The 26,090-nt window shown below is 54.3% G+C and overlaps 2 protein-coding genes across 13 annotated transcripts in view; one reads left to right on the top strand and one right to left on the bottom strand.

Annotated features, from left to right (window-relative positions):
• The window catches only part of BIN3 (bridging integrator 3), a 45,145-nt gene extending 33,852 nt beyond the window's left edge, over positions 1-11,293 (top strand). For 2 of the 3 annotated variants that reach the window (XM_032634168.1, XM_032634169.1), the window contains exons 6-9: positions 527-567; positions 6,545-6,686; positions 6,917-7,051; positions 9,628-11,293. In XM_032634168.1, the coding sequence (XP_032490059.1) occupies positions 527-567; positions 6,545-6,686; positions 6,917-7,051; positions 9,628-9,774 (465 nt within the window). In that variant the 3' untranslated portion in view covers positions 9,775-11,293. The remainder of the gene's footprint in view (positions 1-526; positions 568-6,544; positions 6,687-6,916; positions 7,052-9,627) is intronic. The other variant, XR_004350251.1, reaches the window with a different exon arrangement.
• Positions 10,745-26,068, bottom strand: CCAR2 (cell cycle and apoptosis regulator 2). Of its 10 annotated transcripts, none has more exons than XM_032634165.1 (21): positions 25,882-26,064; positions 24,914-25,009; positions 24,553-24,644; positions 24,019-24,110; positions 23,700-23,814; positions 23,428-23,557; positions 23,146-23,242; positions 18,506-18,625; positions 16,576-16,798; positions 16,376-16,489; positions 15,901-16,064; positions 15,272-15,443; positions 14,946-15,176; positions 14,626-14,844; positions 13,841-13,985; positions 13,637-13,716; positions 12,815-12,961; positions 12,432-12,543; positions 12,153-12,341; positions 11,804-12,009; positions 10,745-11,573 (listed from the first exon to the last, which is right to left on the bottom strand). In XM_032634165.1, exons 2-21 carry the CDS (start codon positions 24,969-24,971, stop codon positions 11,529-11,531), a joined length of 2,751 nt encoding a protein of 916 aa, XP_032490056.1. In that variant the 5' UTR covers positions 24,972-25,009; positions 25,882-26,064; the 3' UTR covers positions 10,745-11,528. The 10 variants fall into 10 exon arrangements, with proteins under 10 accessions (XP_032490056.1, XP_032490055.1, XP_032490053.1 ...); XM_032634164.1 differs by having other exon boundaries at positions 13,637-13,719; positions 13,841-13,982; XM_032634162.1 differs by having other exon boundaries at positions 13,637-13,719; positions 25,882-26,063.
• Between the last annotated feature and the right edge of the window lie 22 nt (positions 26,069-26,090).

The following is a 26,090-nucleotide window of genomic DNA, read 5'->3' as shown; positions in this document are numbered from 1 at the left end:
CCTCACTCTAGCGGCAGTTAGGGGTGTCTCCCTGCCTGGGGCTCTCGGGGTACCCCTGTCCTGCTCTCTTTCTCTTCTCAGGAACTTGGAGGCTCCCCCTTTTGGGAAGAGTCTGGCTTCCCCCCAGTATTTTTTGTTTGTTTTCTTTTTTTTAATTTTGGCTGCGTCGGGTCTTCGTTGCTGTGCACGGACTTTCTCTAGTTGTGGAGAGCGGGGGGCCACTCTTTGTTGCGGTGCGCGGGCTTCTCATTGCAGTGGCTTCTCTTGTTGTGGAGCACGGGCTCTAGACACGTGGGCCTCAGTCGTTGTGGCATGCGAGCTCAGTAGTTGTGGCTTGCAAGCTCTAGAGCACAGGCTCAGTAATTGTGGAGCATGGGCTTAGTTGCTCCGCGGCATGTGGGATCTTCCTGGGCCAGGGCTCAAACCCGTGTCCCCTGCATTGGTGGGCAGATTCTTAACCCCTGCACCACCAGGGAAGCCCTGGCTTCCCCCCAATTTTGACGCCATCGGGTTTTTCTTTTGACAGGTGAACCAGATACAAAAGACTGTGATTGAACCCTTAAAAAAGTGAGTAAAGGTCATCGGGGGGACCACAGGCCTGAGGGCAGTTACTGGAAAGGCAGGTCAACCAGCCACTTGGGGACCGAATATTGTTTCTGGCAGCCTGTCCCCAGACTCACACGGGGTGGACAGGAACCTCCAGGGGACACCAGAGCTCCCTGATCTGTGGCCCTGGGGTTGACACTCCCGGTAGCTCCAGAGCACCTGCCTGGCCAGGCACGCTCAGTGGTGGCAGGGCCTGTCTGATCCTCCACAGTGGCCGGCCGGCGCTCCTGTGGTCATTCTGCCATTGTCCCTTTGTTCCTGACCGAGAACCAGTGGGACCAGAGCTTGTGGAGTTAAGCTAGCAGAGATCTTGGCCGGGCCTCCACGGAGATGAGTGAGGCCTTTCATCTCGCTCAGCCGGGTTGGGAGAAGCAGCTGCTTGCCGCACGTGGCTTTTGAAGCGGTGGGGGTGGGGGTGGGGGGGTGGCTGCACACGGGAAAGGGTGCTGCAGTGGGGTCCCGCCTGGGAAGGTCCCCCGATTCATGACCTGCCAGGGTCAGAAATTCTTCTGTGAGACTCATCTTCTGTCCAGCAGGCTCTGGTCAGTGATCAGACAGGCCTATTCCCCGGGTCCCCTAGGGGGGCGGCGCTGGGCGGGAGACAGGCAGGAACGTTGCCTTGAAGCTCCCAAATCACTTCATCTTCCTCCCTGGCCTCTCCCAGCTCGGCTCCGGCCTAGAGAGGCTCCCGCTCCAGCCCAGCAGCTGCACTTTATTACCTCTTCTGTGGTGGTCCCTGGCAGGTGCCTCACCAGGGCCTGGGTAATGAGGCTGTGCTAATTACCATGAGGCCTGGGTCAGGGCCCGGAGGGTGATGGAGAGAGCAGGTTTTGATCCTCTGACCCCTGGCGTTCAGGTTGTTGAGCTCTTGTTCCCTGTTCAGGTCCAAGGGGTGGGGTTAGGCAAAGCTCTTTCTAAGCTGGGCTGTCTGGAGGCTTAGCCGTGGAGGGCAGGCAGAACCTGGCCCTCAGGGATTCCTCCCCGCTCCTGCCCCGGGCCCCTGTCCCCAGCCCCTGCTCGGCCCCAGGTCACAGGGTCATGTGAGGAGCAGGGTGCTGGGCAGGCCAGTAGCTCAGGAGGGAGCGTCGGAAAGAGCTCCGCTGCTTGTAGCTCTGTGACCCCGTTTCCAGGCCTGAGGGTTCAGAACTGGGTGGGAAGGACCCCTGGCCGAGCTGACCGTGCCCACGGGGGTCCCAGGGGCTGCCACGGAGGCTGCCGTGCACACCCATGGCTGGCAGAGCTAGGCAGGGGACACCGGCCCAGAGAACTGGGGACTGACTTCCGCCTTGATTTCACCGCCGCCAAGGCGGGCCTGAAATCTGATGCCTGGCTTCTGGAGCCAAATGGAGAGAAATCGCGGCTGCTTCCCACCACTCCAGCCGCGCACCACCTGCCAGGAAGGTGGGTGAGTGGCCGAGGGGGTGGCCACCATCTCCACAGCAGATCCGCTGACCTCTGCCCAAGCCCCCCAGGCCTGCCTGCCTGCCCGCCCAGCTGGCTTCTTTGTATCCCGTGGCCGACATGCGATCTCCCCCAACCACATAAACCCGGCACTGCCTGTTGCCGCCTCTTGCCAGGAGAGAAGCTCCCAGGGACCCCAGCACCGGAAACAGGAAGCTGCAGCTTTCCTGTCCTCTGATGAGGAACATCGCCACATGGCCACCCCGCCGCCCCCGGCCTCCCCCCAGGGGGCTCGGCCTCTAATCCCCTAGTCTCCAGGCCGTGTTCACAGGGTGGGATGGGGATGCTTTCAATTTCCCTTTCCTGGTGGGTGGAAGATCCCGGCTGTGTGGGCACAGATTGAGGAATGGCAGGCATGCCCCACCTCCCAGCCAGCCTCCCTCCCTCCCCCTTTCCCTCCGCCTCTTGATGCCTCTTCACCCCAGCTTACCCTGAGGAGCCATTTGCTGCCCCACCTTAGGCCAGGCAAGAAATGGGCAGAGCTTCAGGAGCGCCTGGGGTAGGCCCAGCCCTGTCCTCCCTTCTCTGCGATTCAAACTTTAGGAGCTTAGAATGTAGCGCAGAAGCCATGCGGCATCCCCCGAGAAACGGACCAGAATGATAACTGCCGAGGCGGGGCAGTGCAGTGGAGTGGGGAGAGCCCTGGACAGGACAGGCCTGTTCCTCCAAGTCTCTTCCCCTTCTGCGGAAGCAGGAACGGAGCTGAACTCTCAAAATGGCAGAGCCGGGCACTCCCCTGAGCGGAGAGGGAGGTATCGTGGGCTGGAGTGGTGCTGTATGTGGAGGGCAGAGTCCTTCCTGGGGTCCTAGCCCAGGGACTCCCATGTGCCCCTCACCACTAATTATCAGGGGGACGCCGGGCACTGAGCAGAGAGGTTCTGGGCCCGCAGACTTGCTCCTTCGTGGCAGCCCCATAAAAGTGCAGACTTGGTGCCCCAGGGAGAGCTGGATCACCCCATCCTTCTCAGGTCAAGTCAGCAGGTACCCTGTCAGGTCCCAGGGACATGTCTGGAAGGGGCCCGGGCTCTGGGGACCAGCCTATGCTTGTCCTTGCCTCCCTGCAGCTTCCCTGCCCTGACGAGAAGGTAGGGGCAGCACTAAACACCCCACACGAGGAGGGGTGTCTGCTGCCAGGAGCCCCTTTCCCCGAACAGCACCCTGGTGTTTATACCCCCCGGCACGTGGAGCTGGCAGAGTTCTTCCTGTTACTTCTAAGCGGAAAACGAGGCGGTGTGGCCTCAGTGGGGCAGTGACCTGAGCCAGGGATTAAAGTTCGGTCCCCACCCCCCCCTTTGGTCAGCTACCTCCGATTACACTGTCTGATCTCCCCTGCCTGACCTTAGCTTCCCTGCTTTACTGTGAGAAGGGCGTGACACCTACCCGGGCGGTCCGAGGCCCAGGGCCCAAGGAGTCGCGTCCCTCGGCAGCGGCGGACATCAAGCTGAGCCCTCCGCGGCCTCTGGGTTCAGCTAAGGGTGCTGTCTGCCGTGGGAGGTGGAAGTCAGCGTGCTGACCAAAGTTTCCCTCGGGCCTCACAGAGCAGCCGCTTCCTCCCCCCAGAGGATATGTGGCCTTGCTTCCGGAAGGCTGAAGGTAGTGTCCTGTGGACGCACCCATCCCCTGAGGTTGCCTGGAAATCAGTCAGCCCTGGATCCACGCCTTCTCCCCCTCGGCTCAGGACCTGCCCTGAGGCTGGATTTCTACATCCTCTGTAGGCCAGCCCAGTCCCAGCATGTAGTCAGCCCTGCCGTTGTGTCCGACCCTGGCCCTGGAGATAAAGCCCAGTGGACTTTCTGGGGGGAAGAGGGTTGTGAGCACTGGTCCAAGTGCTGCCGGGGTCAGAGTATTGAGAGCTGCTTGACCACCCGCGGATAACGCCCGTGCTGCACATTCCTTCCTTACTCGTGCCGCCGTCCTCCCCGAGGACGTGGGGTGCAGGGGGAGGGGGCGTGGCGGCTTCCCAGGCCCAGGTGCCCCCACTCCCCTGAGCCACGTGCCTCTCCGCCGGCGAGGGAGAGGGGCTCACCTGGCATCCGAGACCCCGTCGTAGCGCTGCCTGAGGCAAAAGCAGTGAAGTGAGTCGAGCTCCCCCAGAGGGTCTCAGCCGTCCCAGGCGTGTTCAGCCCTACCCCAGGGGGACCTTGTGTCCTGGACGTGGCTGGTCCAGTTTGCAGAGCACCAAGTAGGCCTGCGTCTTCTGCCCAGCAGAGCAGTCATTCAGGTGTTGATTTGATTGCAGTGTATAGGGGCCTGCGACTGAGGATTCGGAGAGGATTCGGAAAAGCGTGGGTGGTCTGGCCCACGTTAGCATCTCCAGCTACGTGGTGAGCCCATTACGGACACCCAGAGAGTGAGAAGAATCCGCGTTAGTGGCCTTTCTATCTGTTTCATCAGACTGCTGCCTGGGCCTATAGCTTTGTTTGGGGCATTATGCGTCCGTCAAGTGTCTGTCCTCTGTTCTCTGGCAGAGGTATCCATTACTCTTATGTCACGTGGACTCTTGATTTGTCGAGGCTTTTTCCTGCCCCATCTTTCATCTTCTCTGAGTTGCTCTGGGAAGAACTGACTCTGCTTCTGGTCCCAGGTCTCCCTCTGTGTGCTTCGCAACCCCCCCCCCGAATAGCCACTGCGCCGTCACCTCGGCTTGAGGCCGGGGCTCCACCGGCCACTCGGGCTCCCAGCTGCGAGGTAGACGCTCCAGCCCCTCAGGCTTTGTGTTCAAGGAAGCTGCCCCATCTCCTCTCCAGTTCTGCTTGCAGGCTGGCCTGGCCTCCTCCCACACTCGTTAGTCAAGGAGAATGCAGCATTCCTGCCTGGAATGCGGTCCTGCCCTGGGTCCACCCCAAGACTGTGTTGCCCTTCCCAGTCAAAGAGGATCCTAGTCACAAAGATTATGCCCACGGTGCCAAAAATACCAGAGCCTCTGCTGCTGCTCTTGCTGAACAGCCACCCTAGCACTGCCCTGTGGTTCTTGTAGTCCTGGTGGGGCAGGAAGAGCTCCTGCAGTCGTTTTCCTCAAACCTTTGGTTTGACAGTTTGGCCGTTTCAACAGTAGAACATGAGGATTCCTGTTTTTCCGGCAGAGTTGGTAGAAAAGGCTGGGAGTAGCTTGTCGTCATTTAATAGGAGTAGAGTCGATTTACAAGGTTGTCTTAGTTTCGGGTGTACAGCAAAGTGATTCCGTTTTTCATATATAGTTGTAGATATACATGTATATATAATGTATATATACAGGCGTGTCTACGTGCATATGTATATGTGTATGTGTGGATATATATGTATTTTTCAGATTCTTTTCTGTTATAGATGATTATATACTGAATATCGTTCCCTGTGCTCTATAGTAGGACCTTGTTGTTCATCTGTTTTATATATAGCAGTGTGTATCTGTTAATCCCAAACTCCTAATTTATCATTTATCCCTCCCCCGCTCCTTTCCCCTTTGGTGACCACAAGTTTGTTTTCTATGTCTGTGAGTCTGTTTCTGTTTTGTAAATAAGTTCATTTGTGTCATATTCTAGATTCTACATATAAGCGATATCATATACTTGTCTTTCTTTGTCTGGCTTACTTCGCTTAGTGTCATAATCTCTAGGTCCATCCATCTTGCTGCAGATGGCATCATTTCACTGGTTGTTAACGGCTGCGTAATAAGGGAGTAGATTTCGGTTGCAGGTCTGTCACCTGCTGTTGGCAGCGTGAGGTGGTAGGGAGGTGCCAGAGGGAGAGCTGGGACACTTGAGTTATCTGCTGGACCGTCACTACCTAATTGTGACCTTGGACAAGTCTTGTCATCTCCCTGGTCTCAGTTTTTTCACTTCTTTGATGGAAGATGTTGGACAGAAGCTTGATCTCCCAGCTTTTCTGATAGCAGCCCTCAGAGCAGCTGCCCTTGGCCTAGCTCCCGGAGCACCCCTGGGTCCGGGCCCACTCCCAAGGGGTGCTGCCTCCATCTGCTCAGATGGCTTCCTGAGCTCTGTCCACCCCTGTTCCTTCGTGATTGTCCAGAGAGCTCTCCTGGCTCTGCTAGCTCATCTGTCTTTTGTTTCTTCTGAGATGCCTGATGCTAATTAATAGAACCTGAATCTTTTTGTACCAGGTCAAAAAAATAGAAAAGACTCCAAGGAGTCTTCAGCTCCTCCATGCTGTAGCACAGGTCTCTGAAATGTGGGGTGGGGGCTAAAGGGCAGTGGCAGCATCAGTGGTACCATGCATTCATGACCTGCTGAGTCTTACCCAGGTCGGTGGAGTGGCCCTTACCCTGTCTTCCTTGCCCTGGCCTTACCCCAAGGCGACATTCTCAGCCTGTGCCCCACCAAGGCCAGGGCCCCATCTATCTCGTTCACAGCAAGATCCCCAAGACCTAGAACAGAGTCTGGCGCTTGGTAGGCGCTCGATACATATTTTTGAATGAGCGATGAGCTGCCAGCCTGCAGCTCCAAGAACAGGCCCGTCTCCAACCCACTGTGTCCGGCAGGTTTGGCAGTGTCTTCCCGAGCCTCAACATGGCGGTGAAACGGCGAGAGCAGGCCTTGCAGGACTACAGGAGGTTGCAGGCCAAGGTGGAGAAGTACGAGGAGAAGGAGAAGACAGGGCCGGTGCTGGCCAAACTCCACCAGGTACCGGGGAGAAGGGGCTGGGGCTGGGGCTGGACAGGGGGCCACGTGGTTCCTCCTTCACCCAGGGACAGGAGGCCAAGTTCCTCCTTCACCCAGGGACCAAGACACCAGATGTCCTGACTCCCCCCACCACCACCATACACACACAGCACCTCCACCACCCCCCGTGCCCCACTCAGGAAGCTGGATGAGCCAGCAAGAGCTGTGCCACCCAGGGTCTTGCTCCTCAGGCCCGAGAAGAGCTTCGGCCCGTGCGGGATGACTTTGAGGCCAAGAACAAGCAGCTCCTGGATGAGATGCCGCGGTTCTACAACAGCCGACTGGACTACTTCCAGCCCAGCTTTGAGTCCCTGATCCGAGCACAGGTGAGGCCGCTGCCACCCCGCATGATGGCCCAACACTTCTTCCCTCGGGAGGCAGTCGCGGGCTTTGGAGACCCATCTCATGCCAGCCCCGCCCTGCTCCCCACACCGGAAGCGGGGCTCAGCCACTCTCTGCCCCCAGCCCTGCCCCCGAGGGAGGAATGCAGGGCGCCCCCGGTTGTTGGCTGGAACTCCCGTTTCGGTCTCTCCGTTGCTCTTTGGTTAATCCCAACTTTCGCACGAGGTCCCTTGTCGTCCAAGAGTTCTTCGCTGAAGTTCTCTCTCTCCACGAGCAGCAAGAGGAAACCAGGCCGCACCTCCAGCGCCTCACCCTGATGGGCAGGTCGCTTGCCTGGTGGGCCCAGGTCAGGGACAGGGGCCACAGGTGAAGGCCTTTTTCCGAGGACCCTGCACCCCCTCCCCTCCCTAGTTAGTCCTTCTCTTTTGGTGGAAGACTAGGGGGTGTCTTGACTTTTAGCAACCCTTGGAGGGGTCCCTAAACCCCGGCGAGAGCCATGCGCAGGGGCCCCACCTGGGCGCCAGGCCGTGGTGCATCTTCCAGCGGAAAGGCAGGCCCGCTCGGGTTGGGCGCGGGTGGACGTGCACCATGGTAGCACCGGGCCCGAGACCCCATGCCTCCTGCTACTCAGGGGTGTAAAGACAAAGTGTGGCTCCTGCCCTCCTTCCCCCTCCCCCACGTCCTTCAAGCCCTTAGCAGGGAGTATTCTCCCCATCTGTAAAAGAGAAAAGGTTGAGGTGCCAAAACCAAGAGGTCTTCTCCACGTGGGAAACACCCCCCGCCTCCCGCCCGCCAGGTGACTGCAGGCGCTCAGCACTCTGCCACCTTCCCCACCAGGTGACAAAGCTGAAGGCTCAACATGTCCCCGTCTGCCTCCAGCCCGCCTCGGCGCTGGGCCTGAGTGTCTGGCGCCCTCCAGTGGGCACTCTCGTTCTTACACAGTCCACAATCACAGATACCCAGGAAAAGCCTGGTTCCTGCCTCCCAGCCTGTGTCTTCAGAGAACACCAAACCCCATGGGAATCATGGGATCCGGACACTTGGGATCAGGACCCCTGAGCAGGATTAATGTTGGATCCGGAACTTGCTAGTGACCGTGTCCTTAGGGGCTCAGGGAAAATGAGGCAGAGAGCTACGTGCATAGGGACGTGGAAGGTTCCCACGCTTGCCCCAGAGCACAGCCCCTGGAGGTGCGGGCTTCCTTTCAGCAGCTTCGCCCTGGGCCGGGGACGGTGTGTTTCAGGAGACCTGTGACTCCCCTGTCCTGTGCCGCTGCTCCCGGACCCGCAGTCACCTGCCCTGCCCCCTCCACCCTGTTGCTCACAGGAGACAGCTCCAGGCTGCCCAGGTTGGGAGCCAGGGATACCCTGTATGTAACCAGGCAGCAGGGTGGCGGAGGGATGTTTACTGCCTCGTCAGCGCCAGCCTCCCCCTCCCGCGGCTGCTGCTGCCATTAGTCACTGGAGAAGTGAGCATTCCTAGTGACTCAGCCTGCGCAGTGCGGCTCAGGGCAGGGAGCTGGGGTGGGGGTGGGGGGGGCATCCCGCTCCCCGCTCCAGCACTAGCCCGGGCCCTGTCCCCTCAGGTGACAACCCTGTTTGGAGACCTTGATTTAGCTCCCCCTCGGCCCAGCTGTGCGAGTGTGGAAGACATGGCCTGGCCTGGCCAGTAATGGCACTCCAGGTTGCTAGAGAAGGAGAGTTCCTTCTGCCCAGAGACAACTCGGGGCTGGAGGTGGTAACACGTAGGGGTGTTTGAGTGGTGTGGCACACTTTCTTGAAAGTACGTGACTTCATTTGGTTGTGAGGTGGAGACTGAGGCAGAAATGGTCCCTGCCCTCCTCCCCTGGGCCTGCTCAGCTCTCAGCCATCTAGGGCTGCCCATGGGTTCCCCCATTCCTCGGCCTGCCCCCGCCTGGTTCCTGTGCGCCTCTCCCATCCCGCCTCTGGTGCCTGTGCAGAGGGAAACGCGGAAGTGAGCCTGGCCTCTGGGCCCTGCTTTCCTGGCTCTGCAGCTAAGGCAGTGATTGGCCGTGGGATGAGCTGGGAAGGGACGGAGGCTAGAACCGTGTCCCCTCTCTCACCTTTACTTCTGAGGCTGGCCCAGGGCTTTGGGAGCTGCTGTGCCCTCTCCCATGGATGAGAGCTTCTCCTAGCTTCTGTAAAGCAGTTAGCCCCTGGTCACAGGGCCTGACTCACTGGCGCCCCCAGGACCCGCCGAGGACCCACCCACACCCCCCAGCCCTTCCCCCTCAGCTGCCTGGAGAGCTCGGATCCAGGCAGAGCACCACCACCCCCCCCACCCCTACCCCCGCCTCACCAAGGACCCGTCGCTCCCTCTGCCACCCAGGCAGTGGGCAGTGAATGTTCCTGAAGGACCCGGGGCTGTGGTTGCCACGCAGCTCAAGGGGAGGGGCGGTGGTGGAGGGAGAGTGGAGTCGAGACCTGCGCTCCGCTTCCCACAGGCTCCGGCCCTCCGCCCACCCACCCGCCGTGCCCCGGTGGGGGGGCTGGTACCCTGGAGCCCCCCCACCGCCCACCTCCTCCCGTTCCCACCCCAGGTCGTGTACTACTCGGAAATGCACAAGATTTTCGGAGACCTGACCCAGCAGCTTGCCCAGCCCGGCCGTCCTGATGAGCAGCGGGAGCGGGAGAACGAGGCCAGACTGAGCGAGCTCAGAGCCCTCTCCATCGTGGCCGATGACTGAGCCCGGCCCTCAGAAGTCTCTGAAACACGAGTCGGCCTCTCTAGCTTACGCTTCACGAGCTCAGGCTCGGGCATCAGGGAGCAAAGGGCCCTTGCCTGGGAGAAGGATGGGGATACCGGCAGCTCCCGCTGCACCACCCCAGCCCTTGGGAATGAGCCTGGAACCAGGAGCCCCGAGCAGGCTCTCACCTCCCCACTCGTAGCAAGAACCCACCGACAGGTAAGCAGTGTAAACTGTCTTTTAGTCCCTAAAGAACCGTCCAAAGTGCATCCTGGCCTAGGGCCAGAGCCTGGGCTCTTGTCTGCTCCCTTGAAGTCTTAGCCTGGCTCGCACGGTTGGGATCACGTCTACCTCCAAAAGGGCCACCCTGGGGAGTCACCCACCCTTGCTGCCTTTTCACCTCAGACTCGCCTGTTCTGGGAGAGGCCTCGACACTGCCCTGGGCAATGTGAAAGCCACGGTCTCCCAGCCGCAACAGGCCCCTCACCCCAGCCTCTCGGCAAGACAGCGGCCGGCTCTGCCCACTTCTAGACTTTGGGTCAACTGCAGGGCAGAGCCCCAAGTCTTGCAGCTTCCCTAGGAAGCTGGGACTCGACGCGTGTCAACAGCCTACCCCACAAAATGTCACAGACCGAGTCACAGGCCTCAGAGCAACAACAGTGGGTTTATGTCTCACCTCATTATTTGGGATTTTATTTTTCCAAGTAAAAAGTTTTCAATAAAATGTCCGTATATCGTTGTGCCGTAACTAAAAAGAGAGGAGGGGAGGAGCCACCCCAAGTCCTTCCCAGACCCCGCGGCAGCCCCTCTCCTGGGCAGCAGAGCCCAGAGCTGCACGCGGCCCCTCCCCGCCCCACCCTCCGGAGGTGACACCTGCATCGAGCAGAGGCTGCGCTGAGGGTTGGGAGGAGGGCGGAGCGCAGGCAGACCTAGAAGAGGAGCGAGGGGAGAGTTACGGAGGACACTTAGCTTGTTTTGACTTTGGTTTATTTAAAAAACAAAAAGCCAAAAAAAAACCAAAACAGAACACTTTATATACAAAGTCAAACTGAAACCACGGATTATGGAAAGAGGCGAGACTTATGGGGAACAGGGAAAAGGCTGGGCCAGGGCCAATACCACATTCTGAACATGGGGAGCCAGGGAAAAGAGGTGCTGGTTTCTTCTGGCAAGTCTGGGGTGGCTGGAACAGTGTTCACTGCCAAACACTGCCCAACGCTAAACGCTCGCTAGCACTGACTGACTCTGTTCCTGCGATGGCCACGGGAGACCCTTCCCCCCAGAACCTGCTCCTGAAACCTGGCAGGATTTGTGCCATCCGGAGGAAGGGGCTCTTACCCCCAGCCAGCTTCCGCGTCTGTTTCTTCGGTTTATTGGCATCAGACCTAACAACAGACTCAAAAAGCCTTTTCCTCCCGTCTTATTCTAAACTGGAAGAGGACAGGAGAAAGCACAAGACGAAAGGGCCCCAGGAGGAATCCCAAGGTAGAGGGCAAAATGACATTCGAGGGGTGCAGAAGATGTTGGATTTAGTTGCAAGTGGAACCGGCTTCCTCACTCATCCGTCCCACACGGCACAGACAGACCCCACCCTGACGGCCTGAGCTCCTCTACAGAGGCCGAGCACAGGGGTCAGCCACCCCTGCCTATGGCTCCCAGGTCCTGCTCCAGCTTCTTTCTAGAACCAAAAGGGCTCTAACTTCAGCAGGCTCCATCGCTGACCTCACAGGATGGCAGCTCCTGCACCAGGCCCCTCAGTTGCTAGGCGCTGGCTCCTCCTTCTCTACCCAGCTGTCTGCCTGTTTGAAACAGATGTCACGAGAATCGGACTCACTCAGAGGAAGGGCCGAGATCCGAGGACTACTGAGCACTTCCTCCTGGGAGAGTCCAGGGTGCCAGCTGCTGACTGATCGATTCCATAAGAAACTGGTGCATGGAGGCGGAAGCAAGGCAAACCTGGGCCCGGCCCCGTGCCGGCTGCCCTGACCCAGCCTCCCCGCCCGGCGGCCGGCTCTCCCAGGAGGCTCACCTTTTCAACCATCCGCTGCACCTCAAGCTGCAGGGGGGTCAGGCGCCTTCGGAACTCCTGTAGCAGCCGCTGAAGCTGGTGCTTCTGTCGCTCCGCCGTCCGGGCCGTCTCCTCAGCCTCAGCCAGCCGGGTTCTCAGCTCCTGCATCTCTGCGGCCAGCGTCTTATTCGTCACTTCAGTGGCTGAGAAGCGGTTATGGCTCTCCTCTGGCGGGGGAAGACAGGAAAGACTGCCAAGCTAAGGAGGGGAGTGTAGGGCCAGAGGCCTGGAGGCTGAGGGGCGGGCCTCCCGCTCGGCTCCTTGCGTCTGCGCCCGGCCGCAACAGGTCCCCGCGCCAGCAGCCACTCACCCAGCTTCAGCTCCAGTGTGTGAATCTTGTTCTCCAGGTAGAGCCGCCCGCTGTCCTGCTGCTCCGCACGCTGCAGCAGGTTCCCCACGTTGATGAGGCTGCCGTTGTGGGACACCAGGCCCTTGTGCTCCACAGGGGCAGCGCCCGGCTTGGCACTCTTCCCAGGAGGAGGTAGCAGGTCCAGGTTTCCTAGAAGGGCCGTGAAAAGACTCAGGGACGGTCCCGGGACAAAGCAGCCTGCTCCGCTGTCCCCAGAAGGCCGCAGAGCACAGTACGCACCGAAGAGCACCTCCTCAGGGAGCCCCCCATCCGGGCCCTCCGGGCGGCTGTACTGAAGGCTCCGATACTGGCAGATGTTCTGGGCCACCACCCTGCTGACCAGCTGTTTGGCCTGTAGGAAGCACACACCCAAGATGCCCACGGATGAGAAGGTGCAAGTCCCCCCACAATGACGTGCAAGAACCTAGAACCACAGCATCCCGAGCCTCGGGCGAGGCATCTCAGAGAGGCCTAGGGCGGGGCGTGAGAAGGGCGGGGCGTGAGAAGGGCGGGGCGTGAGAAGGGCGGGGCGTGAGAAGGGCGGGGCGTGAGAAGGGCGGGGCGTGAGAAGGGCGGGGCGTGAGAAGGGCGGGGCGTGAGAAGGGCGGGGCGTGAGAAGGCACCTGCTCTGCGCTGAGCCGGAGCCCAAGGGTAAGCAGGATCCTCTCCAAGTCTCGCCGATGCAAGTAGCCACACCAGTTGGCATCAAAGAAGACAAAAGCAAGAAGACAGTCCAGAGGGAGCACAGGAGAGGGGTCCAGCTCCTTGGGCTAAAAGAGAAACAAGGATGAACAGGATTTACAAACAGGTCCCCTGATGCTAAATCACCCAGGACGAAGCCCTTATAAAATCAAGCCGCCTGATATTTAAAATGGATAACCAACAAGGACCTACTGTAGAGCACAGGGAACTCTGCTCAGTGTTACGCGGCAGCCTGGATGGGAGGGGAGTTTGGGGGAGAATGGATACATGTACATGTATAGCTGAGTTTCTTTGCTGTGCACCTGAAACTACCACAACATTGTTAATTGGCTATACTCCAACATAAAAAGCAAAGTTTAAAAAAAAACAAAAAAAATCAAGCAGCTTGGCTGACACACTCAACACCCTTCCAGTTAGAGACCGGACCCTGGGCCAGGCAAGTCCCTTGGCCTGTAACCAAAGGCCTCTTTGGGGCATTTTCGCCCCAGGGGCTGTCACACACAGAGGAATCTTGGGTGCTCCCAGGTCAGACAGCTCGCTCAGATCCGCCCTGATGGAGATACCGAAGTGCTCTCCTGGATCCTACGAGCATGCCATCCCATAAGCCAAGAACCACCTTTCGTCTTTCGTCTATCAGAAGATGCCAGAGGTCATTTAGGAAAAGCACCCCTTTCCCAGGAGTGAGTCAGAGGCCTTGCTAAGCTTCCCTGTCACTGAGACCCAGAGAGGCACAGAGGTCTCACCATGTCCTGAAGGGATGAGAACTCCATCTCTGACTGATTCGAGGCAACCGACCGGACCTCGGAATCCTCCAGCTTGGCTCCTGCTACAGAAAGCCAGAGATGAACGTGGAGCTGGGAGCACACAGGCCCGGACTGGCTCCGCACACAGCCAGGACGGGAGCCACAGAGCCAGGAAGCCGCCACCCGGGCAGGCGCCAGACATACCGAACTCCTCCTCCCCATCGTCCCTCAGCAGCAGCAGTTCGGGGTCCAGGGCCATCTCGCAGAGGTCCTCGGACACCTCGCCCCGGGGTTTCTCCTCTTCCTCTCCCCCAGAAGATGGGGGTTTGGGCAAAAGCCCGTCTTCCTTCTAGGAGAAGCAGACCAAGATGATGAGAGGAACTGCCCCTGTGACTACCAACAATAACAACGGTTAACATCTGTGCGTCAGCCGCGTTCAGGCACAGCGCCGAAGGCGCATACGCGACGTCTCATTTAACACACTTCGTTACATGGGGGTCACAGAGCAGACCAGGGCGAGTTCCAGATACCTGGGATTCTCCTCAAGAGTCAATCTCAGTCCCGTGAGAAATTTGTTTACTTGACAGTATTTAGGCAAGAAGAAGACCCATGTGCTTTAGAAACGTTTAAGAAAATGCAGTGTTCTAGTTAATCGTCAGGTAATCGAAACACCTGTACCCATCAAAGCATTCCTATTAATGGAGACTTCCATGCTGCCGTGTCAGCCACGCTTCCCTTCACTGCTCCAGGCCCACCTCCCTTCTCCCAGGTACACCAACCACCTCCGGGCTGTGTGGCCACGTGGGAGAGTCAGGCGCCCCGCACCCGAGTCACACCAGGGTCACAGAGCGCGTGTGCGCAGTGAGCGAGGGGTGATGAGAGGAGAGCCCTAAAGCACTCGGAGCAGCGCTGGTGCCACGCAGCCCCAGTTGTGTTCAGCATTACCATGTGCAGCCCCAGTGCCCGTGCACAGGGGCAGAGGTACTCACCGGCGGGGCATCTGACTCGGCAGCTGTGCCCTCACTCTGTACCTCATCCTTGGACTCCTTGGCCTCCTCCTTGACCGCTTCTTCCTCCTTGGCCGCCTCCTCCTTCTCAGGTTCAGGTGCGGCCACGACCTTTTCGGGAAGGCTCAGCAGCATCTTATAAATCCTATAGCCAAAATCCCTCTGCAGCATCTCCAGAAACAGCTCAGCCAACACCATCACCTGGTGGAAGAGGCACGGGTCACGAGCATCAAAACACGGGGTGTTCCAAACCCCACCATCCTATACGCCCTGCCCCACAGGCCCCAGACTCCTACACCTACCTCAAAAGAGATCCTTTCTTTTGGCCTCCGGTCCTCCACGATACTATGGATGGACAGGTTTACACAGCTGGGGCGTGCCATGACAGCGGGTTCTAGAGGGGGTGGAGGGGCCTCTGGGAGATCGGTGTCCATTTCCTGCTGTGCAGTGACCTCCGGATTCTCTGCATTCTGTTTAGAGGTGTCTGCTGCCTGCTCTGATGCATCAGCTGCCTGTTCTGTAGGCTCTGTTTCCTGTGACGAGAAGTCAAGAGCTATGACCACCTGGGTCCAGGGGTTAGGGCCCAGGGCCCCTACTTTCCCCACGTGTTCGTAAGGCTCAGCCTCACCACTGCCACCTCCTGGGGCGGGGGAGCTGCCTCTGCAGCTTTCTGCTGGCACAGGGCCTCCCACTCTTCCAAAGTAGGCATGATGGTCCAGATGTCCGGCAGGTACACCACCACGGTCTGGAGCCGCCTCGGGGGTCCCAGCTGCAGGTACTGGAACTCAGCAAAGCGCCACCTGCTCACAGCAGAAGGAAAGATGCAGAACTGACCCATGACGTTCGTGAGGGCTTCAGTTTCCGATCAGCACTTAATGAGCACATACTGTGTGCCAAATTCTGACAGTGCAGAAATAAAAGATATAGACCAAGTCCTCAAGAAATGGTTAGTCAGTGGGGAGAGACAAGTAAGCGGACAGTTACTATCCGAGGTGCCATGGCAACAAGAAGGAGCACGGAATGTGGCTGTGGGGCCACATCTGACGAGCCTTGGAGGGTCAGCTGGCCTTCGACACACTTACACACCCCTCACCGCGCTCACGACCACTGCGAGGGCTGGAGGGGAGTGGGTGATGAGCAGGGACTAGGGAACAGACGGGAACTAACAGGTCAGAAAGGCCCAGCAGAAGCCTGGCTCCCTGCCGGGTCTCGCCACTCACTGGGCAGCCACAGACAACAGCTCGGGCAGCCACTCACCACTTGGTGCAGGCACTCAAGTCGATGCCGGTCTGGGCTTGCGCACAGCGGATGGCAGTGCGGACGAGCACCTGCGGGTCGCCCTTGGGGTCGAGGCCATCCAGAGAAGGAGACCACTCGCCCCCCACCAACACTACCTCCTCTTCTTTCTGGCCCAGCAAAAACTGCAAAAAGAGACCAGGGCTAAGAAACGAAAAACCAATCATGTGGGTCTCCCACAGGGAGGCAACCTGCCACCAGTGGGGAACAAAGGGTCCGCCACACTGGGGGCGGGAGGGGTATCTCTACCCATGAATGTGAACCCCACACAATTCTGATAAGAAAGAACATCTCTCAGCCATGCTGTCCTCCTGGTAAAACGACTGGAATCTCAGCCCCGAAACCCCGTTTCTATGAGTTCCCGAGCAGGAGCGGAGCTGACAGGAACTGAACACCGTCAATGAGTGAGTCTTGCCTCCTGGGCTCCAGCTCTTACTTTAATTTGCTTCAGAGGATGTTCTGGCGTCTCCCTTGGCTCGGTCATGTCATCCACGAAGAGCATGCAACAACGATACAACTCCTCCAACCCCGGGGAAGAGAGCAGCAGTACCTGGTAGGGACAGCATAAAGGAGACACCCGAGAGCTTTCTCAGCCTCCAACAACGGGATAAAGAGGCAGGACCCCAGCCAACTCACCTTGGAACTGTAAGCAGGGTCACTGTCTGTGGACGTGGGCTCAGCACCAGCGTCTGGAGCTGGCTCCTTCTCAGAAGATGCCTGGATGCGGCTTGGATGATGGAGGGAAAAGGGCTGGCTCAGAGGGAAGGCCGACAGCCAGCTCAGGTGCACAGCCAGAAAATCTGCGGGAACCAGCAGGGTGCGGTAGCGGCGCTGGAGTTCTAAGAAGTCACAGGTGGAGCTATGGGAAGAAAGCAAGGGAGTCCAGATGGAGCCAAGACTAAATTATTTTTTAAAATGGAACCATAAAAGACTTGAAAGAAAAAGGGAGCAGATTATTTTATAATCTGAGAAAAGAAGAGCTTTCTAAGTAAGACACTTCTGAAAAAATAAAAATGGATCAGACTTGACCACTAAAATGTCACAACCTCTAGTGGCAAAATAAAGTCAACCTGGGAAAGGAAAACAAAAAAAGACATCTGCAATATGTGACAGAGAAAGGGTCACTGTCTTAATATAAAAGGAACCCACAAGTCACTAAGAAAGTTCACAAGTCTAAGAGAAAACTGGAAAAACGACAGCAACAGATAACTTAGAAAAAGAAATGAGACTTACGAGCTCATGAAAACATGCTCAATCTCACTCATAATTAAATTCAAATCAGGGTATCACTTTTCACCTATCAGACTGACAAAGATCACAAAGCTGGATAACACAGTGTTGGCAAAGGCTGGGGGTGCAAGAACCTCACACCTCGTGTGAGAACGTAAACCGATACCGCCTCTGTGAGCGGCCTGGCAATACCTGTCAAGGCTGACAGACCTGTGAGCCAGCTACTCCATTTCTAGGAATTGAGCACAACAAAATGCTTGCACCTGTCCACGCAGATGTCTAGAGAAGGACGTTTATTATTACAACAACGTTTAGGATAATTGAAGACTAAACATGGAGAACTGGTTAAATAAATTCTGGTCCATTCATTTAGTAGAATGCTGTGCAGTTACTAAGAAGAATGAGATCAGTCTCATCAACTTTAACGTAGAACAAACTCCAAGACAAGTGGAAAAGCAAAGTACTGAACGGTACGTACAATAGGTTTCCAGCTGTGTTTTAGGAAAAAACCACAGCTGTGTGTGTGTGTGGCTAACTGTTAGCAGTCATGTTCTGACCACATGAGGAGGCTCTATATTCACGCCTCCAGTGGTGATGATGTGGGGACCAGTATCTCATCAGATTAACCTTGGGAGGCAGGTGGGTCAGCATGGAGAAAAACAAGCCCTGCCTGGGCCTGGAGAGAGGAAGCGGTGACAGGGAAAGAGCAGTGGCAGCCCTCCTTCCCTGCCATCTTGAGGAGGTGGTGCCAGGAGGCTGCCCTCACCTCAGCTCGGACTTAGGTGGACTTGGCTCTGGGGCCTTATCTCTAATACAGCAGCTGGAGCCCTGCATCTCCCCTGCTAGACGGAATCTGGAATTGCTCATCCACCTCTCAGTCAGTGAGTTTCTACGTGTGCGGAGTAAGCTTGTGGGCCAGTGTCCTCATACATGCTGTAGCACTTAAAAAATAATTCAGAGCTTCCCTGGGAAACCAGTCCCACGGTTCCTATGACCCACAGTTTCTACCTGACTTACAACTGGTATTGGGCACCTGGATTTTGATTGATAAGCCTTAATTATAGCCTGGCATAACAATTTCTGGTGATCAAATCATAAAGTTCTATCAAGGGCACCCATGTCAGTGGTGCTATGCTGGTCAGAACTTGAGATTTTGAAGTAAAAAATCTGTCACATTAAAAAACAAAAGTGAAACAAAAAGGTCATGAGCGCACGCGCGCACACACACACACACACACACACACACACTCACTCTTACTCCCAGACTATATCTCACTTACACAAGAAACTGTTAACAGCTACAAGTCTCAGCCCCCACCCCAGCCTCACCACTCACCTGTCCACAGTGTAGGGAGTGAGATGGACTCGGTAAGGAGGCAGGTCATGCCTTGGTTTCTTAGCACCCCAAGGCTCTCCACCAGCCCGCTGTTTGCGTTTCTTGGAGTCATAGTCATCGCTGGAGGTTGATCCATTACCAGAAGGAAGAGACCACACTGTTACATATAGATTCAGTACATACTGGCCTAAAAAGAACTGGAAACCATCTGAATCCCCAACTTTAAAAATAAAGAAGCCATGCTAACAGTCATATAAGAGTGTTACAAAAGACATTAAGATATTTAAATGCTTTTAATAACACAGAAAACCATTCATGTTAAACAAAAAGAATTATATGGAACACTATATATACAATAGTGCCTCAAATGTGCCCAAAAAAAGCTTTAAAAAGAAATATTAATGGTGGATACCTCTGACAGATAAAGGTGATGAATAATTTTCTTATATTTAATATAATTTTTTGAAATGAGAAGAAGAATTTAACTGATTTTTATTTTTTTTACTAAGATATATATACATATGGCACCATGCTACGGGTTCTGTCAAGTTTCATTAAAAGAGACAGTTCTGGGGCTTCCGTGGTGGCACAGTGGCTGAGAGTCCGCCTGCCGATGCAGGGGACTGGGGACGGGGACGGACGGGTTTGTGCCCTGGTCTGGGAGGATCCCACATGCCAGGGAACGGCTGGGCCCGTGCGCCATGGCCGCTGAGCCTGTGCTCCGCAACGGGAGAGGCCACAACAGTGAAAGGCCCGCGTACCGCAAAAAAAAAAAAAAAAAAGACAGTTCTGGTAAAAACCCTTAACACTACACATTAGAGTCATAAAAATACTGAAACCCTTTGATCCAGTAATTTCACTCTTAAAAATTTATCCCAAGGAAGTTAATTCAGAAGAAGAAAAAAGGTTATATATAGTAGAAGAAATTCAAGCTGAGTAAGAAAACCACGTGTGGCACTTCCCTGGTGGCGCCGTGGTTGAGAATCCTCCTGCCAACGCAGGGGACACGGCTTCGAGCCCTGGTCCGGGAAGATCCCACATGCCACAGAGCAACTAAGCCCGTCTGCCACAACTACTGAGCCTGCGCTCTAGAGCCCGCATGCCACAACTACTGAAGCCCCTGTGCCTAGAGCCCGTGCTCTGCAACACGAGAAGCCACCACAATGAGAAGTCCGCGCACCGCAATGAGGAGTAGCCCCCGCTCGCCACAACTAGAGAAAGCTCGCACGCAGCAACGAAGACCCAACACAGCCAAAAATCAAATAAATAAATTTATAAAAAAAAAAAACCATGTGTGTATCTAGCAATCCTGAATTTTCATAGTAAATAAGTACAGTAATCATACAGCCATTAAAACAATTATGAGGGTTACAGCGCAAGACGGAACAGATGTTCGATAAGAACGTATAAAAAAATCTGAACTCAGATTTAAATTATAAAAAGTATGCATATATATAGACAAAGACTAGAAAAGAACATGGGGGGAAAAGTAGCAGAAAGTAAATTTGCTTTTCAAAATTATTTTCTAAAAGTCTTTAAGAATGGTTACCTTGGGGATGGGGGGGAAGATAAGGGTAAGAGATCAAGAGGTACCAACTACTATGTACAAAATAAGTAAGATACAAAGGTGTAACACACAGCACAGGGAACATAGCCAACATTTTATAACTTTAAATGGAGTACAACTGCTATGTTGTACACCTGGAACTAATACAATATTGTAAATTAACTATACTTTAATTTAAAAGTTTTTAAATGGTTACCTTTAAAGGGAAAGAGGGAATGATATATTTTTATAGTATTTTTAACTTTATATAATAGCATGCACTACTTTATACATTTTTGTAATAAATCACTTATTATATTATCACTATGTTACAGGGGCAATAAAAAAAATAATAGAAGAGAAAAAACCTTTAGACCATCATAAAACGCCAGACTGATAAGGGGAAAAAAACCCCATGTCTCACAAGGGAAATAAAATCAATTGTCAATTCTTCGTGCTGAGGTAATGCCAAGTTGATTATATTTACCAGAAGGTGTCTACTCTTTCCCTTTAGGCCTGCCTGGGTTGTTTCCCTAGTCATTATACCCCTGAGTAACAAACTTGATTATATTTAACACAAAGTTTTTCTTCTTTTCTCATATTTCTGCCTGGGTAATTTCCTTGCTCATAGCATCTCCCTCCAGAAGCTGCCTTCTAATCTTGCGCTTGTGGGATGTCAGCACTCCTGTGTCTCTAACAGAAGAACTGTTCCAGTCATTTTGACAACTCTCTTCGGCTCACCCATGACTGAAGTGAACTCTTCAGTAAATGCTGTCAACCTCAAGTTAAAGTGGACGTTCCACTGAATCCTGTAAACTCAGCGAGCAGTTTTCGCCCCTTATTGTGAATTGCCAGGAACAGGTCATAAGGCATGACTAGTGGAAGCCATCTCCGTAACCTCAGCCGGATACTGAGATGGTATATCCAGCTGGGTAGCCCTGTCCAAAAACCGCAGTAGTTCAGCATTAGCAATCCAAAGGAGACACTGTTTCCTGCCTCCCAAAACCTGAAGTTCAAAATAAAACCTGGTTTCCAGTCAAACGCTAACATGGGCGACTCCATTATAAATTGTTGTTCCCCCTCAGGGTGACCTCATTCCTACTGCCCCCTTTGCAGAATGAGTCTGCAGATTCTCACTCCTGACTGATGGTAATATCTCCCTCCCAATGGTCACGTCTCCTTTCTCGAGAAGCCATGACACTGAAGCATTACGGCCAAAGTAACAGAACATAGGTCTTGCACGGGGCTTGGCATGTCCAGGACAATCAAATGCAACTGGCTGTATAGAAAGGCTGAATGTGAACCTAAAGCAGGAAGTCAATAGCAGCCACTGATTTCCACCCAGGCTACGTTATCCCTGAGGGCACCTGCTGTGATTCTGAATGAAGCCTTTAATAAACTCATGGAATGTGAGAGGTGGAAAGTCCTTGTAAATTTGGAAGACCAAGAAGATGGGTGTATGCAAGACGTATACCAGTAACTTGAGAATGAAAGAGTGTTTCAAGCAGAGACACAGTGGAAAACAATCCTACACAATCAAAGCCTTCCCGCCTCCTTAGTGTTCACGTGACCTATCCCGAGGGAACAAACAGTGGCTTCAGCACAGAGACTAGCTAAATCACTTTGCCTAAACTTTTTCTCTGAGGAACTCCGTGCTCCTTTTACATGTTCTCAGTGGACTGCATTCTCAGCCCTTACCATGTAATAATCTACTGGCCTCTGGGATAGGGGGCTGTTTCCTTCTCGGAACAGTTCTTATTTCAGAAGAGAACCAGAACATGAGAACACCTTCTAGAGTGATGGAAATGTCCTATATCTTAATAGGGGTGAGAGTTACACAGGATTTTCCATTCGTCAAAACTGTCCATCTAAGATTTGTGCACATCAACCTAAATAAATTCTACCTTAAAAAAAAAATCAAGTACGAGGCAGGGAGTAGATGAAAAAGAATGGCAGACACTGATACTCGTTTAAGCTGGGTGACGGGTATGTGAAGGTTCATCATCCTTTTTTACTTACTATGCTTATACTTGAAATTTTTCATAATAAAATTTAAAATGAAGACGGACAGAACTAGAACAAGTCTAAAAAGCAAACTAGTCTAGAGCGTAAGCCCTAGGGATATAAACAAAAGCTTTTAGGGAGAGAGTAAGGCAGGATAAGGAACACGGGAGCCAGAGAGAACAGGAAGTATGCTCCTCCTGGCAGCCCCCAACGCTCAGATGATACAGGACGGCCTGGGATGCCCCAAAGGCCCAAATCCACCACGCCTGCTCCACAAAAGGCCGTGTCTGCATATCCACGGCACAGACCTGGATTTCTGGGCAGAGTGCAACACACACAGTCTACCACACCACTGAACTGTACAGTGTATTTAAAGAAACACATTTTAAACTAAGAATTAAATTATGCACTGGAGGAAACTAAAAGACAAAACAAATGCACAAACATAAAAAAACCAGAAACAGACTCACAGGTATAGAGAACATACTGGTGGTCACTAGAGGGGAGGAAGTTGGGGGAATGGGCAAAATAGGTGAAGAGGTATTAAGACGTACAAACTTCCAGTTACAAAACAAGTCATGGGGATGTAACATACAGCACAGAGGATACACTCAATAATATAGTAATAGCTTTGTATGGTGACAGATGGTACTACCTATTGCGGTGATCACCTCGTAATATATAAAAATAGCCAATCTACTGGTATAATATTGTAGATTATGCTTCAATTTAAAAAATACACTGCAGAGTTTACTTTTTTTGGACAATTACTATCTTCTTGAGAGTTTTGATTCTTGGTGTCTCAACCTTATGCACAAGAAATAAAAAGGAAAATTATACATTAAAAAATTCAATATGATACTTTGAAAAATGAATTACACCAAATCCCTACTTGCTGAACCAGCTTATGAAGTTCCGATATTTGTATATACATCTCAATGTATCAGCCTATTTCAGGGTAAAGGGACTAGGATCTAGCTGTTGAAAGAGAATGTTAGTGTCAACAGGTGAAAAAAAAAAAAAAAGGGACATTCTCTTAGAGGCGAATAAAATAAAACACCTTTCCTTTCTTCCTTGATCATCCTCTTACCTTCGGCCCGGATCCAATCGTCCATGAGGGCCCCGAGCAGGAAATCTGTTCAGGTGGCTCAGATGAAGCGTATGGGATGTTTGGAAGAGACTCAGAGCTGCAGAAAGGAAATGGCTGGTGACTCAAAACCCCCTAAATATTTGCCCAACAATCCTGTACCTTTCTTCCAGCGCGTGAAATATCCACGTCTATTCTGAGAGCAGCAACCTAACAGTTACAAGTCCATTCATCCCAAGTACCCCATAAAGCCACACGCCCAATATCCATGCCACTGGTACTCACGCTTCTGAGGAAAGAGTGGGGGAATCCGGTGAGGCTGGAAGATCAGCTGGGGCTGAGCTCCCAGAATCCCTTGCTTCTGGCCCAGGGCTGCCACATGTAGAAGGGGAGGTGCTGGGGACTTCAGTAGGGGCTGCAAGACAGCAACCAGGAAATTCAGGGCATCCCATAGCCGACCTGCTCACTACCTTGGAAAGATGCAGCCCCAACCCCTTGACCAAAGTAAGGTTCCCTCCCACGCCTTTCCAATAAACATGCCAAGGAGAGATGAATACCTGGTTGGAGAGCGTTTGCACCTTGACAGCATTCCAGGGCACTGCCTGGCCTGGGTTGTATGCAGCCTTCACCAGCACCTTCTCACCCAGCTGGGGCAGCCGGCCCTTCACCACACTGCCAGCACACAAGCCAGGAGACCCAGTCAGGAGAGAAACCCTGGCCAAGCCACCCTGACTGTCCCTATGAGGCCCTTGCCATCAAGATTTCTCACACCTTGCATAACAACAGCAAAGCAATGGCATTATAGGGGACCCACCAGCATGGTGACAGAACTGAATCCAATAAGCATTTCCAGAAGGGGATCAGCCTCAAGCCTACCTTAGCTGAAAAAAGACCTCTTCATCCACCACCCCAAAGTAGTCATGCAAACTGGTAACAATGCCAGTGAAGACCCGCTGCTTCTCTCCACCCTGTAAGAGAAGAGTGCAGTTTGAAGGTAATAGGGAGCATTTGTCCATGCTCTGCCATTAGCATCTCATCTTCATCCACCCCGCCCCACCCTCAGCTCAATCAGAGTACTGCACGGATTCCCATGGAAGGAAGCATACATACAGAAGGAAGCATGTGTACAGTGGACACAATCAATCTACTGGGGGGAGTCATATTGATTCTTGGGTCATAAGCTTCTTCTAAGATTTCCAGTTCTTTAATTCCAAGAAGCACCCTAGAGATCTCCCTAGAGCCAGAACCTAGGACTCCCCAGTCACAGATGTCTAGTCGCCTCTGGACTGGCCAAGGACAGGAGTGTCAGGAAGGATGAACACTGTGATGTAAGAATGAAAGCATCGGGCAACCATGCATGCTGGGGTAGTCCCGAGGGCCGAAACTCACTAGATAGGATGCCCAACCTACCTGAAGGTGCCTGGCATTTTGGGACAGGTCTGTGGCCACAGGAGGAGTGAGCAAACCAGGAGGAGGACCCAAAAGAGATGTTGAAGCTGCGCCTATTGGAACACAGAAGCAATCCAGAAACTGCACCTACCATCTTAAGCACAAGTTCAGCTACAGGAAACGGTAAACCCAAAGAGCAAAGTGGATCCAAGCATGTCCCACACAGGGTTTCGCCGACAACTACCGTGGTCATGCTTTTTCCTAAGAATAGTCAGCAGCAAATTGCACTCCACCAGGGAAACCCCAAAAGCCACATTTTGAAAGAGTAACTCCAAAACACACACTTCCCAGTACTAGGCCAGGTAGAGATAAAGGTGTTCACCTGAGAAGTTGCGCCCCCCTGGTAGTGGGTTGATCCGCTGGCGCTTAAACTGGGACATTGGGAATGCTGTCCTCTTTCAGGGTCTTGGGGAAAAACCTTCAATCAGAAAAGAAATAAATTAACAGCCCATAGGGAAATTTTCCATCTACCCCAAAAAAGGAACTAAGGATCTTAAGGAAAATGGAGAGATGGATACTGAGAAGGAAAGGAGGAGACGGATAGTGAGAATATGAAAAGGAGCAGGAAATGGAGAAATTACAATGTTCCAGTCAGCCCTCACAATAATCTAGTGGTGGGTGATACTGTTATGCTCTTTCAACGAAAAGGAAACTGAAGCTCGGAGGGACTGAGACTTGCCCGAGGCCACATAACCAGGTAGGTACAAAACTAGGACTCACACCCAGATCTCCCGACAACTTAGAGCTCCTCTCACTATGCCACGCCACCCTCAGATAGCTGGGGAGAGTGGAGGGTTGGAAAGAGCCCCGATGACATTCATTCATTCAATGCATCCGCCAAAGAGTTCCACGCAAGGCCCGGAAAAATGGAGGAGACTGCTGCCGGAGAGGAGATGGTGTGGGCCCTCTCCCCGGAAGCCCGGCCCGTTGTTCCCCGGACGGGCGGGTGGGAAGACAGCTCCGTGGCCCGGCCGAACGCGAATCCGGCTGCGCGCCCGCCCTCTTGCTCCCGCGCTCCCCGGCCCTCGGCTCCCGCCTCATCAGCCGCCGGCGCCGAGTCTCCCGGGGCGGGCCGCGGCCAGGCCACCGTGGGAGGACGAAGGCGCGCGGCTTCTCCTCCTCCCGCCCGCCCCCAGGGCCGAGACCGTTGCCAGGGAGACGGAACTTGCAGGCCGAAGGGGGGCTCGGCCCGTTCCGCGCCCGGTTCATCTTCGAGGCCCGGCCCTCGCAGCCCCTCGGCCAGGGGAGGGGCGAAGAGGCAGAGGGGCGGCGGAAGGCCCCGCAACCCACCTGCGGGCCAGGGCCGCGACACCGGGGGGACAAAGACACCCGGAACCACCACAGCCGCTGCTGCTGCCGCCACCGGAAGCGCCTCTCCGGAAGCGCGACCACTGGTCGGAAGCTGCCTCTCTCCCGGATATGGTCCCTCCCTCCTCTCCACTGACCTGTCCCTTCCCCCACCCCGGCCTGCCATCCCGCTCCAACTGTGGAGCGGAAGT

This window comes from Phocoena sinus, chromosome 6 (genome assembly GCF_008692025.1).
Source record: "Phocoena sinus isolate mPhoSin1 chromosome 6, mPhoSin1.pri, whole genome shotgun sequence".
Classification (NCBI taxonomy): Eukaryota; Metazoa; Chordata; class Mammalia; order Artiodactyla; family Phocoenidae; genus Phocoena; species Phocoena sinus.
The sequence above is the reverse complement of the archived record's forward strand: the minus strand, read 5'-3'. Positions and strand labels throughout refer to the sequence as shown.

Excerpts from the sequence above, each read along its gene's own strand:
- CCAR2 (XM_032634158.1), bottom strand. The coding sequence starts at position 24,971 with ATGTCCCAGTTTAAGCGCCAGCGGATCAACCCACTACCAGGGGGGCGC. Across the intron at positions 23,558-23,699 it reads TGCAAACGCTCTCCAACCAG|CCCCTACTGAAGTCCCCAGC; the intron begins GTATTCATCTCT and ends GCTGTCTTGCAG. Across the intron at positions 12,544-12,814 it reads TCCGGCTCAGCGCAGAGCAG|GCCAAACAGCTGGTCAGCAG; the intron begins GTGCCTTCTCAC and ends TGCTTCCTACAG.